At 38.7% G+C, this 16,310-nt stretch overlaps 1 protein-coding gene and 1 long non-coding RNA gene across 2 annotated transcripts; both read right to left on the reverse strand.

Annotated features, from left to right (window-relative positions):
* Positions 1 to 410: 410 nt before the first annotated feature.
* On the reverse strand, positions 411 to 11,943 carry LOC131974268 (uncharacterized). The gene is made up of 5 exons (XM_059336542.1): positions 11,182 to 11,943; positions 9,518 to 9,613; positions 6,500 to 6,926; positions 2,884 to 4,500; positions 411 to 1,239 (listed from the first exon to the last, which is right to left on the reverse strand). The coding sequence occupies exons 1-5, from the start codon at positions 11,770 to 11,772 to the stop codon at positions 932 to 934; spliced, it is 3,039 nt and encodes a 1,012-aa protein (XP_059192525.1). The 5' UTR covers positions 11,773 to 11,943; the 3' UTR covers positions 411 to 931.
* A 29-nt stretch (positions 11,944 to 11,972) lies between these two features.
* On the reverse strand, positions 11,973 to 15,507 carry LOC131974583 (uncharacterized). The gene is made up of 3 exons (XR_009394670.1): positions 15,334 to 15,507; positions 13,086 to 13,201; positions 11,973 to 12,092 (listed from the first exon to the last, which is right to left on the reverse strand). It is a non-coding gene; the product is annotated as an uncharacterized LOC131974583 (long non-coding RNA).
* Between the last annotated feature and the right edge of the window lie 803 nt (positions 15,508 to 16,310).

Here is a 16,310-nt window from a genome sequence, read left to right on the forward strand (position 1 = left end):
AAAAGCCAACGTTTGTTAATGTGTCATTATCCAGAAAACCATGAAAATGTCTAGATATCAGCTAAATTTAATTAATTAATTAAACTCTTCTAAATTATTTTTATCATATTTGTCCAAACAAATGTTCCTTTAGTTGTACCAGGCATTAAAATGAACAAGAAATTGAAGAAAAGAAATGGTCTAATCATTTTTTCCATGACTGCATTTTACTGAATTAATGTCGTCTTCCTGAATTTTTTTTCCGAATACTAAAGAAAAGCTTCAAGCTAAAAAATCTGCCTCATGAAAATCACAAAAACTTTTCTAAAAATTCTGAGAATAATCATTTAGAAAAACAAATAAAATGCATTATAATTTATAATATAATTGGTACCTTTCTGTACATCTCCAGTGATTGATTTAAAGTTAGTGGTGTGATAAAGTAAACAAAAATAAATGAAATATTTAAATAATAATAATAAATAAAAATCATGCATGAAAATACAAGTTTATTTTTTTTAATAAACCATAATTATGTAATTTATACAACAAGCTGCACTTTACAAATAAAAGCTCAAAATAAGGTTTTCTTTTGTACAGTAATGACTTCCAGGGAGGCGTAATGCTGCTGAAGTGGACAATTCAAATTAAACTGAAAGAATAAAATTGTGAACAGTGAGAACTTTTGCCTCAATTGTAATTATTGTTTTAGTGTAAACATCCATTTGAACTTTTTATATGGAACTAAATGAAGCTCAAAACCTGACTGACACTGACGGTGAAAACAAAAGACAAAACATAAAAGTCTTTTCTACAGATTTTCACAGCTACATGGACTCAGTCCTTCATCTCTATGAACAAACAGACAGAACCAGATCCAACCAAGTGCTGAACGAGTCACAAAACACAGTAAAAACTGACAAAAACGGCACAAACACAAAGGTTTCTCTGTCTAATCTCCAGTCACATCGATAACATCTTCCTCCTCCTCTTCCTCAGGAGGTGTCTCCATGTTGTCCAGTCTGTCCTCACGCTGCTCTTCAGTCTGAGGCTCTTTCTCTGGAGAGTAAAGCAGAACGTCCACCTCCTCCTCTTCCTCTTCCTCTTCCTCCTCCTCTTCTTCTTCTTCTTCAGCGTTCTGCAGAGGTGGTCTGCTTCTGTCGGGGGTCTGGGGTTTAGCTTCACTGAGAGAAGAGCCTTCATTGTTGATAACAGTCGACTGTTCTGTATCTGATGCTGCTGCATCACAGACTTTTGCTGCTAAAAGAGAAGAAACTGATTTACTTTAGTTTAGATCAGATTATAAAGATCCCCATTAGCTGCAGCAAAGACACAGCTATAGTAACAGCATTATAATAAAATATATACATCTATAGAAATATGCTACATACATATAAATATACCATGCTTTCTTATTAGGGCCACGGGGCAATCGCACCGAGCACTACTGTTATACTGTGGATTTCTTCTTCTTCCTCTTCCGGACGCAATTTCGTCCCGCTACTAGTCCTACAACTTGAAGAGTTGCAGGACAAATTATATTTCAAAACGTGCGGTTTGATCGGGATCGGTGTGCTATTACTTTTCTCTACAGAATATGAATTTATGTCACGAAAAACTGCCCAATATTTTGCATTGAAATGAATGGGACGGCCGAAAAAAAACGAGCGAAAAAGAACAATAATTGGAGATTTTTAAACGTCTACTTCTCCGGCATAATTTCACCTAGAGACTCAAGTCTTGTGTATTGGTGTATTAATCCACGTTTCGATAGGTCATATAGTTTTTTATCAATCCCTGTTCAATGACCATGATCATTTTTGGAGAAATTCTGAGATTATAATGGGTGTGTATTGCATGGAATGTTCATGTCACAGTGCGTGACAGGGAGAGAAAAAATTGTCAAAAATAAATTTGAAAACTGCGCTCCAGGCTGCAAATTTCACTCTACAGAGATAATTTATACATAGAAACGTAGGAAAATTTGTCGTCTCCCTCACAATCCTCTGGTAAAGCTGTCAGAGTTATAGTTTGGGCGTAGGATGCACGGATGCGCCACCAACATGCACCAACAGCCTCATTGGCTCCCATATTAAAAACGCAGGAAGATTTCTGAAAAAGCGAGATGGAACGTTTTTTTTAGATCGCTCTAACAAAGCTATTTTTTTTATTTTTCTTGAAAAATAACATATGTGGACGTTCAGGAAGAACTCAGGACGCTTAAAGTAAAGTCGGATCGATGATAGGTATTATGGTTTTGCCAAAAAGGCTTTCTGTTCGTTTCTGTTGATTGCTCTGCTCTGATCTTTGCTCTGATTACAGTTACACACACACACACACGTGCGTTAGCACGCACAAGCACGCACGCACACACACTTACACGCACACGCACGCACACACACACACACACACACACACACACACACATTAAAATAATCACCATCACAACAATGCGATGTCGTATTTTAATTAATCTGAAACACTGTAACACAGTTTCAATATAATGCAACAAAGTTATGAACAAGCTTCCACTTTTAAGAGCAAAGAGGATGATGACAGGCTCAGGATCAGAGGCAGAGAGCAGATAAGTCGGGAAAATGTTATAATATTTTGAGCTGCGTTGAACAAAATTGCAGCAAGTTTAAATGAGCATGGATGCTTAAACAACCCGTCATCATAACACAGGTTGGAAAAATGGAAGATGATAATTTCTTCTACACTTAATTTTAAGATGAAGTGCATTTTGAATAGCCTGCATTTATTTATTAATTAATATTACAGTTTTTGATTTTACATTTTACAAAGGAAATTTTTCATCTCGTGCACCCCCTAACGGTAGCTCGTGCACCACACTTTGGGAATCCCTGATATAGAATATAAATGATGATAGGAACAAATATTTACCTTTATCAGGAGTATTCTTCCGTGGCCACTGCCTCTCAGCTGGTAACACTCGATGGTCACCAAACCAACCGGTCTCCTGACTGGTCCAGATGTTTGTGTCGTCACGCTTCGAGTCGCCAAACTCAGCTGTTGATTTGTTGAAAATCTGATTGTGGTTTTTATCAACTGTGACACTGCAGAGGGCCTGAGACTCTTTAATCCCAGAATCTCCGTTCTGAGGCCGAGTCTCTGTCGTAGTGGATTCTTCAGGTCTGTTCCCTGATGCCTTGCCTTCACTTTCTGCGTCTCCTGCACTTTCATTTGTTACCTTGTTCTGGCTTTCTTTTGACTTCCTTGTTTTTGAATGTTGCCGTTTGATGAGCTTCTGAAAATCCTTCAGAGTGACCATCCGTGGTCGCTTGTCAGCCCCGAGTTTTCTTTCTGCAGGGATTACATTGTTTTGATCGTCTGCCTCGGCTCCTGCAGCACTCTCACCACTTTTAGCCTCTACTTCACTGATGCTCATTCGCTTTCTGCACCTTTTCTTTGCTTTTTGGCTATCTTTTGGCAGTTTGCTTCCAGTTTGTGGCTCTCTGTTCACAGTGTCACTCTGTTTTTGCTCGCTCTCTGTTTTTCGTGGCCTTCCGCGTCCCCGTTTTATTTTATTCACAAACGGAGCTTTGAAAGCCGCAGGTTCAGGATTTAAAACTGCATTTTCTATGTTACTCGAATTAGTTTCCTTCTGTTGAGCGGTTTTCAAGAAGGCCCTGGTCCTGACCCGGTTCTTGACAACACCGAGGTCCCCACCAGGCCCCGACGCCTCGTTTGGTTTCTCCGAGAATTTCTTCGGCAAGTTTAAAGAACTTGCTGCAATTTCTCGTTCCTTCGCAAGCACGTTGTTGCTCGACAAACTGACTGAACAAACGCTGATGTTGGTTTGACTTTGTGCTCCGTTACCGACTTTTACATCTTTGAATGCCAAAAGAGAAGAAGTCTCTGCTGGACGACTCTTCTTCTGCACCGCACCGTCACTTTTTAAATATTCCCTCTTCCTTTTCCTCCTGGTATCCTTTTTCACAGTGCAGGATGCTGCCATGGCTCGCCCAGTTTGTGAATTCAAATCCAGATGTTTTGGTTTTTTCTCTGACACAGAGCTGCTGTTTGTGTCCTGTGGTGAAGAAGCATTTTTATCCGTTCTGTGAGTGATATTGGCGTTGAATGGAAATTGTAGTGACCCGGGGTTCACTGTGAGCCAGGGGAGCCCGTGGAGAGACGGCTGGATGTCTTGGCTTTGGTTCACTGACTCTAATGGAGAGAGACACGGAGGAAGACGCAGATCATCCATACAAGGGAACGACTGAGAGGAGAGCGCCTCGTCTCCACTGGTCAGGGGTAAAAACTCAAGGATGTTGTCTTGTGGAGACTCTTCCTGGCATGCTGGGTAATACGTTAGAGTAGTGAGTAGTTTCTGCTCACTGGAGTTAAGAGCTATGGGGATAACTGATGCTGTCGAGGCTGCTTCAGGAAACGGACCGTTTGGACTGGTGGACAGATGCATGCTGGAGTGAAACTGTGGAGAGAAGTGCTGCAGCTCCGGAGGTACAGATGGAAGACTGGAGCAGCTTGGCTGGTTCGGAGCTGTAAAACAACAAAAGATACCTGTTCAACAGGTGAGACGACTGACATTAACCCAGCTGAGCTGAGGTGGTTGGTAGATGTGGGGAAAAAATCAATACAGCATAGTATCGCGATATTTAGCATGGCAATATTATACGATTCATGGCCGTCAAGTATCGATATTTAGCATTCCAACAGCCGTCAGTTATTCACAGATTTTTTTCCCCCGAGGCCGTAAAGGGCTCACTTTCAGATATATATTGGGAGCATATGAAACTACAAGATCTAAGAAATCTAGAGGTACCATGTGTGTCAGGATATCGTGTCAGGAAGTTGTCAAAATAACGCTGCAAAGTTCGGCTTTTTTTATGTTTCATTCAAAAAAATTCAGAGCAGTGAAGCTTAACATTTTTGAAAGTTTGATAAAATGCTGCAGTTGTTGTCGTCCAACATGTTTGATATCAGTTCAGTTTGACTGAATACTTTGTTGGTCAGTCTGTGGCTTTGACCCTCATTGTGGAGAAATAAAACGACTGAAGTGAGATGAATACACTGAGAATTTTCTCTAATTTGAGATAAAGGATGAATCTACAGAGAAACAGAAATTCTCGTCTTCTATGACTCAAAACCTGCCACATGTGCAGTTAAATCAGTAAATATGAAAGAGTCACAGCATGTCCGATATTTCAATTTCATTATCCCAATTAAAACCCTGATTCCAACAAAGATGGGAAGTTGTGTAAAAAAAATAAATAAAACAGAGAAAGTTTCCCTGTTTGAGCTTTAGATGTCTTGTCTTATCAATAGAATATCGGTAGCAAAGGATTTGCAAATCATTGCATTCTGTTTTTATTAAATTTTCTCACAGCACCCCAACGGAGGCGTAACAAATCTCTCCCCATTGGATTAAAAATGGCTTCTTGTTGAATAAGCAGAAACTGCCTAGCTAGCCAACTTCATTTTAACACATTCCCCAATAATTTTTCAATAAGGCAATAGGGAATGAGAATGTGTTGTCATCAACCATTGCTGGAGGGTTAGTATGCCATCGACTGTCTGTTTACTTAGTGTTAAAAAGAACTACTGAACACGAAAAGCAGAGAAGAAGTCTATAGAGACTGTATCCCAAATCGGACACATCTGCAATGTCGCACTTTCCGGTGTCATTTTGAATAAGATTGCCACCACCAGTGTAGGTATAATTGATTTATACATATTTAACAATCTACATGTGGAATTTAATTTATGTACATGGAGATTTACATGTCTAATTACAATACGAACTGATGAGAGAAAGCAGTAAGAACACTGGGCGACGATCTTAAAAGTACATCTGTATTTTTACTGTCCTGTATTTTATTGTGAAGGACAGAAGTACGGTCCGGGTGTTGGTAATGGTGACATTTATTCAGCTTACCCAGAAACATTTTACCAATTTACCCTGAACAACTCAACAGCCCCCATTGTTTTATTGTTTTATTGTTTTACAGCGAGGAGATCAAAGTGTTATTAAAATATTGGATACAGTTAGCTCACAGCTAATTCACCGGCATTAGCGTCCTTTAGCCGACTCTGGAAAACCCGAGGCTAACGTACACGGTTAAAACAATATACGGTTTGAAAGATAAGAAGTTAGACTTCACACCATTTAATTAATTGGAAGCATAATGTGATAATTTATATTAGTAGTTAATGTGAGATTTTGATAGAATCTTAGCAGAACGGTGTCCGATTTGGGATACAGTTACGCTACATCGGTTTAATCCTCACTTCCGTTATGTTGTGGCCTTTTTGAATTTGTTTGACGCTTCTCGGCCACCATACATGTGTCTTGTAGTTCCTGAAGGTCCTGTTCCCTGTATCCTGATCACAAATTGGCTCAAATGGTTGGCAAGCTGTCAAACTGCTGAAAACGGTGACACTGCCCCGAAAAACTCTGTGATTCTTATTCCCTATGATCAACAAATCTTGTCATGGGGAAAAACTTCTGAATGATGAGAAAATAAGAGGATGTAGGTACCTGAATCTGTTGCTGGGTGACCAGTCTCCTGGTAGAAGTCGCCTCCTGCTGCAGCAGCAGCGATCAGCTGACTCTGGTTCTCTGTTCCTGGAACCGGAGCTCCTTCATGGTTCTGTTGGAGGAACTGAGACTTCTTACAGTCTCTCTCCAGGTTGGGCAGGATGTTCAGACGCATCATGATGTCCTCCAACAGTTTGTCTATGTGCTCGTCACACTCCTCCACCGAGCCCGGAGGCCCGTCGGTCTGGTTGGGGAGCAGGGAGTCAGTGGGGAGGAGCTGGGAGTCAGAGGAGGAGGTGTGAGGAGGAGACGGATCAGAGGAGTCCGTCTGAAGGATCAGGGTCTCCCACTGATAAACCGGCTCAGACTGGACAGAAGGAGGAGGTTCACTGTCTGCTGGGCCTTTCTGAGGCCTTCTGTAGCAATCCTTAGATAAATAATAAGACAATATATTTAGTTTAATAAGATTATATTCACATTAGAACCATTAATAGTCACTTTTTAAATCGTTTTATTATCATGTAAAGGCAGTGGTGGAATGTAACTAAGTACATTTACTCAAGTACTGTACTAAAGCACAATTTTAAAGTACTTGTACTTTTCTGGAGTATTTCCTTTTTATGTAACTTTGTACTTTTTACTCCACTACATTTAGCTGACAGCTTTTTCAGCTTTTCAGGTAAGATTAAACATAAAAAAACATGATTTGTTTAAAATTATCATGCATATTTATTTCTTTTTAATCTGGCTTTTTTTATTATTATTATTATTTTAGACTTTTATGTTACTTAATTCTGTTGACTTTTATTTTTTGTGGGTTTTTTATATATATATATATATATATATATATAAATTAGAGTACATAACAGTATATTAAGTAGTTAAAATGAGCCCTACCTTGACAACAGTGAAACATTTACACTGACATAAATGGAATAACATAACAATAATCCTACAATATATTACAAATACAAAAAGCAATCTGAGTGGGTCCCTTCTGCATAATGAGTACTTTTCCTTTTGATACTTTCAGCACGCATCCTTGGGGGACTCCTGTGGGCAAATATTGTCATTTTTACTCAACTACATTTAGCTGACAGCTTAAGTTACTAGTTTCTTTTTGGGTCAAGTTTAAACATGAAAAACATGATCAATTTAGAGTGATTATGCATATTAAACCTCATGGCAGTATATTAAGTAGTTAAAATTAGCCATAACTTTAGAAAATGCAAAAAAACTGCTTACATAAATGCATCAATAATAATAATCCAATAATATATTTGTCATAATATAAAACAATCTGAGTGGGTTCATTCTGCATAACGAGTACTTTTACTTTTGATACTTAAAGTACATTTTGATGCTGATACTTTTGCACTTTTACTTCAGTAAGTTTTGAATGCAGGACTTTTACTGTAGTAGAGTAATTTCACAGTGTGGTATTAGTACTTTTACTGCAGTAAAGGATCTGAATACTTCTTCCACCACTGTGTAAAGGTAAACTTGTCAGTTTCTGGGAGCCGATGATGTAACTCAGCCTCAGGCAGCAGCATAACTTTAACTCACGTTTGCATCATCCTGCATTTCACTTCTCCCAGAGTTCATTGAACCTACTGAACCTGATCAACTCACTAAGAATTCAGTCCATCCACCTTTACCACCACCTCCACCACCTCCACCTCCTCCTCCTCCTCTACTCTCAAAGCTTCCTATAACGAACGTCTTATGGTTTTTGAACACCATGTTTGTTATGCAATAAATTTGCCTATGGCATTACAGAGTGTGCTTGAAAGGGCACACTATCTACTATTCACAAGGCTTAATCCAGGATTCAATTCTTCCGTTTCTTCTGTGTTTTATTCGACTTTAGTCGACTACTCCTCCCAGAGTTTTGGTCTCACATACACTAAAAACGTATCAAATCGACCGAAATTTTCAAATTATTCGGCAAAAATACGTAAAAAAAATCCCCCCAATGTTACCCTATGGAGAGGCTAGAGTGGATGAAATCATCATTAGAGTGTAGAGGGAGAGAAAAATGTGTCAAAAAATAAATTTGGAAACTGCGCTTGAGGCCGCAGATACCACTCTACAGAAATAATTTATACATAGAAACGTAGTAAAAATTTGTCTTCTCCCTCACATTGGTGTGGTAAAGCTGTCAGAGTTATAATTTGGGAAGGAGCACAGATGATCCACCAACACCACCCACAGCCTCATAGACCGCCATGGGAAAAAGGAGGGAAAATTGCCGGAGAAAAGCAGAGGTACCAGTTTCTTCTGATCGCTCTAAAAAGATAAATTCTTAATTTTTCTTCACAAAACACATATGTAGATGTTCAGGAAGAACTCGGGATGCTCAAAGTGAAGTCGGTTCAATGATAGGAGCTACGGTTTAGCCAAAAATGCTTTCTGTTCAAGGGGAACTTTTTGCTATTTTTTTTGCTCTCTGTCAGTGGCTTCACAGGAGCAGTTGATTTCAGTTGATTGCTCTGCTCTGATTGGTGGACGCCACCTGGCCCTGGTTGCTTAGCTACCAAAGTCTATTTTTTTGTGCATGCATCAGGTTTTCAGGATGACTTTTGTCTTGCCATAGACAACATAGTGTTGCATTGTGTTTTTTTGCTTATACTATCTTTAGTATCTTTCAAATTCAATGTGATTAAAACTCCATGGTAGAGGTTCAGATGTGTAGGTTTCCTTAATGTATCTCACACTGAGCAAGCAAGTTTGACCAGATAAAAAGTTATATATTTGAGCTACTGTGTACTCAAAATTAGCACTGTTGAAGTGACTTGTCATGGTCCATGTGCTTAAGCCTCGGCCACTATTTAGCATGGATTTCCACATATGATGTCTTGCTGAGTTATTTTTGTTTTAAAAGTGAAACAATATTCAGGTTCTATCATTGCACTGCTATCTATCACAAAACAAACTTGTAAAACAAACATCTAGTTAAATCCAAGTGAACTGGATGACAAGTGTATAAAATCATTGGTACATTTTTTCTTTTTTTACCTGTTTCAGGGAGGCTAGAACTGACAGCGTGTCGTCTGTGTCCTGTCTGCCTACAACCTCCCACATCTTCTCCTCGGTCCTCCTCCTCAGCTTCACCTGCAGAGGGAGGAGAAAACAACATGGCCATGATGGAAACACAAAAGGATAAAAGTGATTCTGACAGTCTGACAGCATCATGAACACATCACAGCTGAAACGGGACAGCTCTGTCACGCAACTAAATCCTGTTTTCTTTGTTTGTGGAATGTGAGAATGACTGAGTGTCGTGACTGTGGTTGAGAGGAAATGAGGAAATGATTGTTAACAGCCTCTGTGATTGTTGAACCCAGAAAATCTGCTTGACTGAAGGAAGTTGCAACCCAACAAAATGATCTGCAGTCTTTCTGAGGATTATCTTCAGTAACTGAGTCATCGTTTCTGTGAAGAAAGATTGTTGTTGAGTTTTTTTTAATGTATTTATTAATTAATTATTATTTATTTATGTATCTATTTTATAAAAAAAATTGTAATGTTGTTTCAATGCACCACAAGCCGAGAACCATATAGAACATGGGTCTCATTTATCAAACAAACGTAGAAACCAGCTCAGATCTGAGCGTATATTTAATCTTACAGGGTTCACGTGGGATTTATCAAATGATCGTATCTCTCCAATCACAGCGTGAGAATGATCGGCTGTTGATAAATGTGGCGGCTCAAAACAAGCGTCATTTAAATACCACACCCTAATATATATAATATACACATAATACATACCTGATTCGAAGGCTCGCCTCCAGAGTTTACCACACCGAAGGACACAATACGGCCAAAAAGAGGATTTTTTTTCCCACTAAAGTTGCTTTATTAGCAAAGTGCACCGTTACAAATAACAACAGGAGGAAATAGACATTTTACAGAAAAACGCAGCGACGGAGGTTTATGAAATAAAAGTACTTATAGTTATAAACTAAAACTAGTTCAGTGAATATTTTACATTTGGAGCACGGACTTAAAAGTGTTCACAGGTTTTTGGTTGAAGGAGGTAAACAATGTTTTAAAGTAAGTTTTAATACAAAAGAAGAGGAATTTCTCAGAGTCAGAAAGTGAAACGCTGACGTCCAACAGCTGCAACACAACAAACTGGTTTTGTTTGGCAGCATAAAAAGTGAAAAGGAAGGAAATCAGTGGTGCTGTCAGCAGTGGACCATTACACTATTTCATTTATACATCGTGTTCTTATAAAGCCTGATAGCCTATATAATATGCAAATATTATTATGATGATTGAGAGATATTATTCACTTCTTAACATTTACTAAGAGTAATGTCCCAGTCAGAGGAGCGTGTGGCTGATTGAAATATTTCTATTGGGTTGGTGGAGAAGACGCTAATGCTCCAGTGTCCAGCAGGATAATAATAATAATAATAATAATGGTAAACAGAAGACAACAACATTTAATATCCTCGGCTAGTATTCTGATTGAAGAATTTCACGGTCACCCTGAAATATTGTGATATTTTTTTAGGGCCATATTGTCCACCCCTAATGATAAACTTTACTTTTCCAACAATAAGAAGTGGGAAATTATCACAATAAATCAGTTTTTCTCTCTTAATCCAGCTCTGCAAGAGAATTCCCTGAAGGTTATTTTCTCCATGAAATAATGAACTAGTCCTTGTTACCTTGATAGAGATCTGAGCCGTCTCCATCAGCTCCATCTGCTGCATCTCCTTCATCTTCTCCAGGTTCTTCATCCCGACACGAGCACACCTCTTCTTCTTCTCTGTACAGTTTTCTTTTCCCTCCGCTATCGTCCCATCTCTGCTGCTGCTGAGCCTCGGCTGCTCGCAGTTTTCTATGTTGTCAGCGTTTGTTTTTACAGCCTCACATCCCGTCTCCTGTATGCTGTCTACAAACCCAGATTCCTGCTGGTAGCTGCCATCTTCCTGAGGTGTTTCATCATTAAGGGACATGGTGGAAGCCGTCACTTTGCTGGACAAAGCTGCAGTCAAAGCTACTGTAGACTCTCTAGGTGGATTATCAGAGTTAGAGCAGGTAGGTTGATCAGGTGGGATGTTTAGGGATGGCAGTGAGACAGAAATATCCAAACTTGGAGCTCCAGAGGATTCAGGTTCTGGAGTTGGATGTCTAAAACATCTGTCTACTGTCTTTTCAGCAGCTCTGACCGTCTGTGTTCCCGTGGAAACACAACTTCTCTTCTCTACTGGAGAATCAGCCTCCATACCTGCAGCCTGAACTTGTGCATCCTGCATTTTTCTGCTTTTTTGATTCCCCTCTCTGCTACTCCCCAACCTCCTCCCCAGAGCTTCTCCGTTTTTTCGTCCTTCAACGAGCTGTGTGATGCCGAACTGTCTGGCTGCAGACAGAACGTCGTCCTGCTCTTTGCTTCCTTTCACCTCGATCTCTCCGGAGTAGAGGAGACCCACCAGCTTCAGCAGCGTCTCGGCCTTCACCGCCTGCAGCTGCAGCTGGCGCTTCTGTCCCGACGGAGGAGACGGGGAGGAGGACAGCTTGTGGGACAGGTAGGGGCTGAGGGCTGCAAGGACGCAGCTGTGGGTCGGGACGGAGATACCTGCAGGGAGAGAGAGGAAATAAAAAGGTTCATTATTAGGGGTTTGACGAGATTAAACTCGACAATATTTTTTGTTGCGTTAAAAATCAGTCTCGCAAGATTTTTGAGTTATCCAAACTTCTATTTGTGACCTGTGGGGCAGTAAAATGAAAAGAAGAAGAGCAGGAGAAGCAGCAAGCAGCTAGAAGAGTAAGAACAAATCGATGCGGCGCATTCCTCCTGCAGCAGTCTCTCCCAGCTGCAGGCACAGAGCAGGCAGTTAGCTCTGTAGCAGTACAGTGTGTATGTGCTAATAGGCTAACAGTTAGCTCTGTAGCAGTACAGTGTGTATGTGCTAATAGGCTAACAGTTAGCTCTGTAGCAGTACAGTGTGTATGTGCTAATAGGCTAACAGTTAGCTCTGTAGCAGTACAGTGTGTATGTGCTAACAGGCTAACAGTTAGCGCTGTAGAAGTACAGTGTGTATGTGCTGCTGCTGCAGGAGGTGTTTACTTAGCGAACTCTGTTTGTTTACAACAAGCACCGGACACTCTGTGCACAGTTAGCGATGTCACAATGTTTATGATAATTAGCCATGCTGCTTTGTTTTGATCAGCTAAACGATTAGGCGACGATCGAAAACCATATGTCACCTCTGGGGTCTCATTAATCCCTCTGGGTGATTTTATTTTTTTATTTATCTTATTTCAACTTTTAGAAGTTTTAGTTTTAGTTTCAATTTGTGGAAGAAGAAGTTTATTAAAAGCTCATGCTTACATCATGCATGTAAAGAGTTATAATAAAACATTTCAAAATGCATATGCAACTTGGTTAATTAAAAGTCTGTTGGTCCAGTCATATATTTTGTCATTGTAGCTTTCTTAAAATCTTGTTTCGTCTCGTTCTTGTGAACCCAATATCGTGTCTCGTCTCGTGAGCTGAGAGTATCGTCACACCCCTATTAATTATGTATTAGCCTTCAAAATAAAACGTGTGCATGCTCTGCAGCCTCACCCTCCGTCTGCAGCATGGTGTCACAGAACTGGGCATGGTTCTGTTGTCTCTGCAGCTCTGCAAGAAGCTGGAGCTCATAACCTGGCAACTGGTACCGCTGCATGTCCACATGGACACTAGGAGACAGACGGGACATTAGAGTTAGGAAGATGGTTAAAGAACACAGAAATAGTAAGCAAGTAGCTACTATTAAAGTTTTCCAATGTGTCCTCATTCTTCTTAAATCTGGTCCTAAGCCGCCTGACTAAAGTACACACCTCCTGTGAGGTATATGTGTGCTGAAAACACCTCTGATAAGAACAAACTGGAACAATATATGCAGCCATGAAATTAAAATCATGCACAACAATTGTTCAAAGGGTTCAAAAGCTTACAAATAATGATATAAATAAGTATACCGTATTTCCTCAAATAGAAGCCGGAACTTCTATTAATAAAAAATCAGTTTGGGACCCGGCTAATAATAGGGGCAGGCTATTACTTGAAGGAGGCTTTTATTAACCCTTTATCAGGCGAAGAACTATATTTGGTAACTTCAGGTAATATTTCGGGAAAAAAGTTGCAAATTTACTAGATTAAAGTGGCAAATCTACAAGAAAAAAATTTGCAGATTTAAGAGATTTAAAGTGGGGAAAAAAGCAACTTTTTTCTCGTAGATTCACCACTTTAAATCTCATAAATCTACACATTTTTTTCTCGTAGATTTGCCACTTTAATCTCGTAAACTTTTTTCTCAAAATATTATCCCCCTCCCCCGGGTCCCTATGTTTTTTGATACACATTCTGGCTGTATGTAATATCCTCCAATATTCTCTAGGGTTGAAATTTGGAATTTGCAAGTATTTCAATGAGTGCCCTATTAAGGGTTAAAGTGTGGTTAAAGTGTGGAAAATACACAAACTGTGTATTTTTTGATCATTTATTACATCTGTTTTTGGTCATTTTTTGGCTTTTTTGATCATTTTTACATCTATTTTTGGTGAATTTGTTTTTGATATTGATAATTTTGTGTCATTTTTTGGTTATTTTGTGTCTTTTTTAGTCATTTTTACATCTACAGTCATGGAAACATCCTTGATAATAACCAAAATAATTATCAATAAAACCATGGAAAATGTTAAGATATCAGCTCTTAAATTAAACTCTTATCAGCTATTTTTGTTGTTATTTTGTTATTATATTTATCCAAACAAATTAACCTTTATTTATACCAGACATTAAAATGAACTAGAAAGCAGGAGAAAACAATGGTGGTCTAATGATTTTTCCATGACTGTATTTTGGGTCAATTTATGTCTTTTTCAATAATTTTTACATCTATTTTTGGTCATTTTTATATCTATTTTTGGTCAATTTTATATCTATTTTTGGTCAATTTGTGTCTTTTTTTTGGTCATTTTTACATGTATTTTTTGTCATTTTTATATCTATTTTTGGTCAATTTGTGTCTCTTTTTTTGTCATTTTTACATCTATTTTTGGTCTTTTTTTTGTCCAAACAAATGTACCTTCAGTTGTACCAGCCATGAACAGGACCGCCAGGAGAAAACAAGGCTGGTCTAATCTTTTTTCCATGACTGTATATGTTTATTAAATATGTGACGAATTTGCTGAATGAGGCAGAAAACAGCTGCACGAACCAGTACGGACACCGGTTAGTGTTGAAACCAGTAAGGACATAACACCGGCCAGTTCACTGAGCGAGCAGAACTGTTAAGAACTGAATGAATCGGTGAACAAATCTTTTCGACTCATGTTTTTAATGAACGGATCCTAGTTGCCACCTCCTGTGAGCAGGTGGAGGCAGGTCACACAACACGTGGAGGAGCTCAACTACAATGTCAACATCGGTGAAGTTCATCTTAAATATCCCAGACAGATTATTTTACAGGGTGATGTACTTTCCCCGCTTCCACTTGTTTAATTCCATGTTCAAAAACACTTTTATAATCTATATTTCCTTTTCTGCAGTGTTGCTTTAGTGAATGCCGCCTGGTCAGTGTGGCTAAAAGTTAGCTTTACTAGTGTTGACTACATTATATTAGCAGATGCACGAATAAAAAACCGTTTAATAAACATAGTCAATGTCCAACTTACGCATTTAATAGTTTGACATGTAGCCTATTAGCACGAAGGTTTAATTAATGCAGCTTTAATTGTCCGTTTCAGTTCAGTTAGCAACGGGAAGTTCGCACTGCGTTAGTTAAAGAGTTAGCATTAGCTTATAAAAAATAAATAAAACCACTTACCGGTAACATTATATGTCCGTTTGACCAGAAGCAGGAGTGTTTTTGATAGTTGAAATGGTTTTTTAGACGCTGATTTTAGTGTTAAACCTGAAAATAAACCTGCAGGAGCTTTAAACGGTTAACAGGTTCTAATTAATGTTTCCATGTGAAGTAGTGACTCGGTGAGTGGAGGCGCCCCCTGCAGGCCGAACAGGGGAAGGACAACTAGAGGAACTACAGGTCAGCTCAATAAATTATGATATAGAAATGTTTATTTATGTTGGTAATACAATTCACAAAGTGGATATAACACATTATATAGATCCATTACACACATAATGAAACATTTCATGTCTTACTTTATTTCTTTCTAATTATAATGATTATGGTTTACATTTAATGAAGACCTAAAATTCAGTGTTTTAAAAAAAAAATATTACAAATTTTAGAAAGTGCGTTTAATATGGAAATGTTGGCCTCTGAAAAGTATGTCCATCTACATGACTCAATACTTGGTTGGGGCTGTTTGACTTGAACTACTGGAAATGGACTTTTCTATGATATTCTAATTTATTGAGATGATCCTGTAGATACGGTTGGGGTCAATGTGACCCTGAACAGAAGAAGTGACTCTGTGTTCATTTATCAACATCACTCCACATAAGAAAAAAAAGACAGAAATTGACCTAAAAAGAGACAAAATGACCAAAAAAGATGCAAAATGGACAAAAAAGACGCAAAATGGACAAAAAGACGCAATATTACGTAAACAAAAGACACAAATTGACCAAAAAAAAGACACAAAATGACCAAAAAATATGCAATATGACACAAATTGACCAAAAAAAGCCACAATATGACCAAAAAGACACAAATGACAAAAAATAAATAAATACGTAACTTGACCAAAAAAAACAACCTGTAAAATTCCTGAAGACGTGTGACTTGTGTTCATCTATATGACTCGTACTTGTTTGGGGCTGTCTGACTTGAACTAC

This window comes from Centropristis striata, chromosome 1 (genome assembly GCF_030273125.1).
Source record: "Centropristis striata isolate RG_2023a ecotype Rhode Island chromosome 1, C.striata_1.0, whole genome shotgun sequence".
NCBI lineage: Eukaryota > Metazoa > Chordata > Actinopteri > Perciformes > Serranidae > Centropristis > Centropristis striata.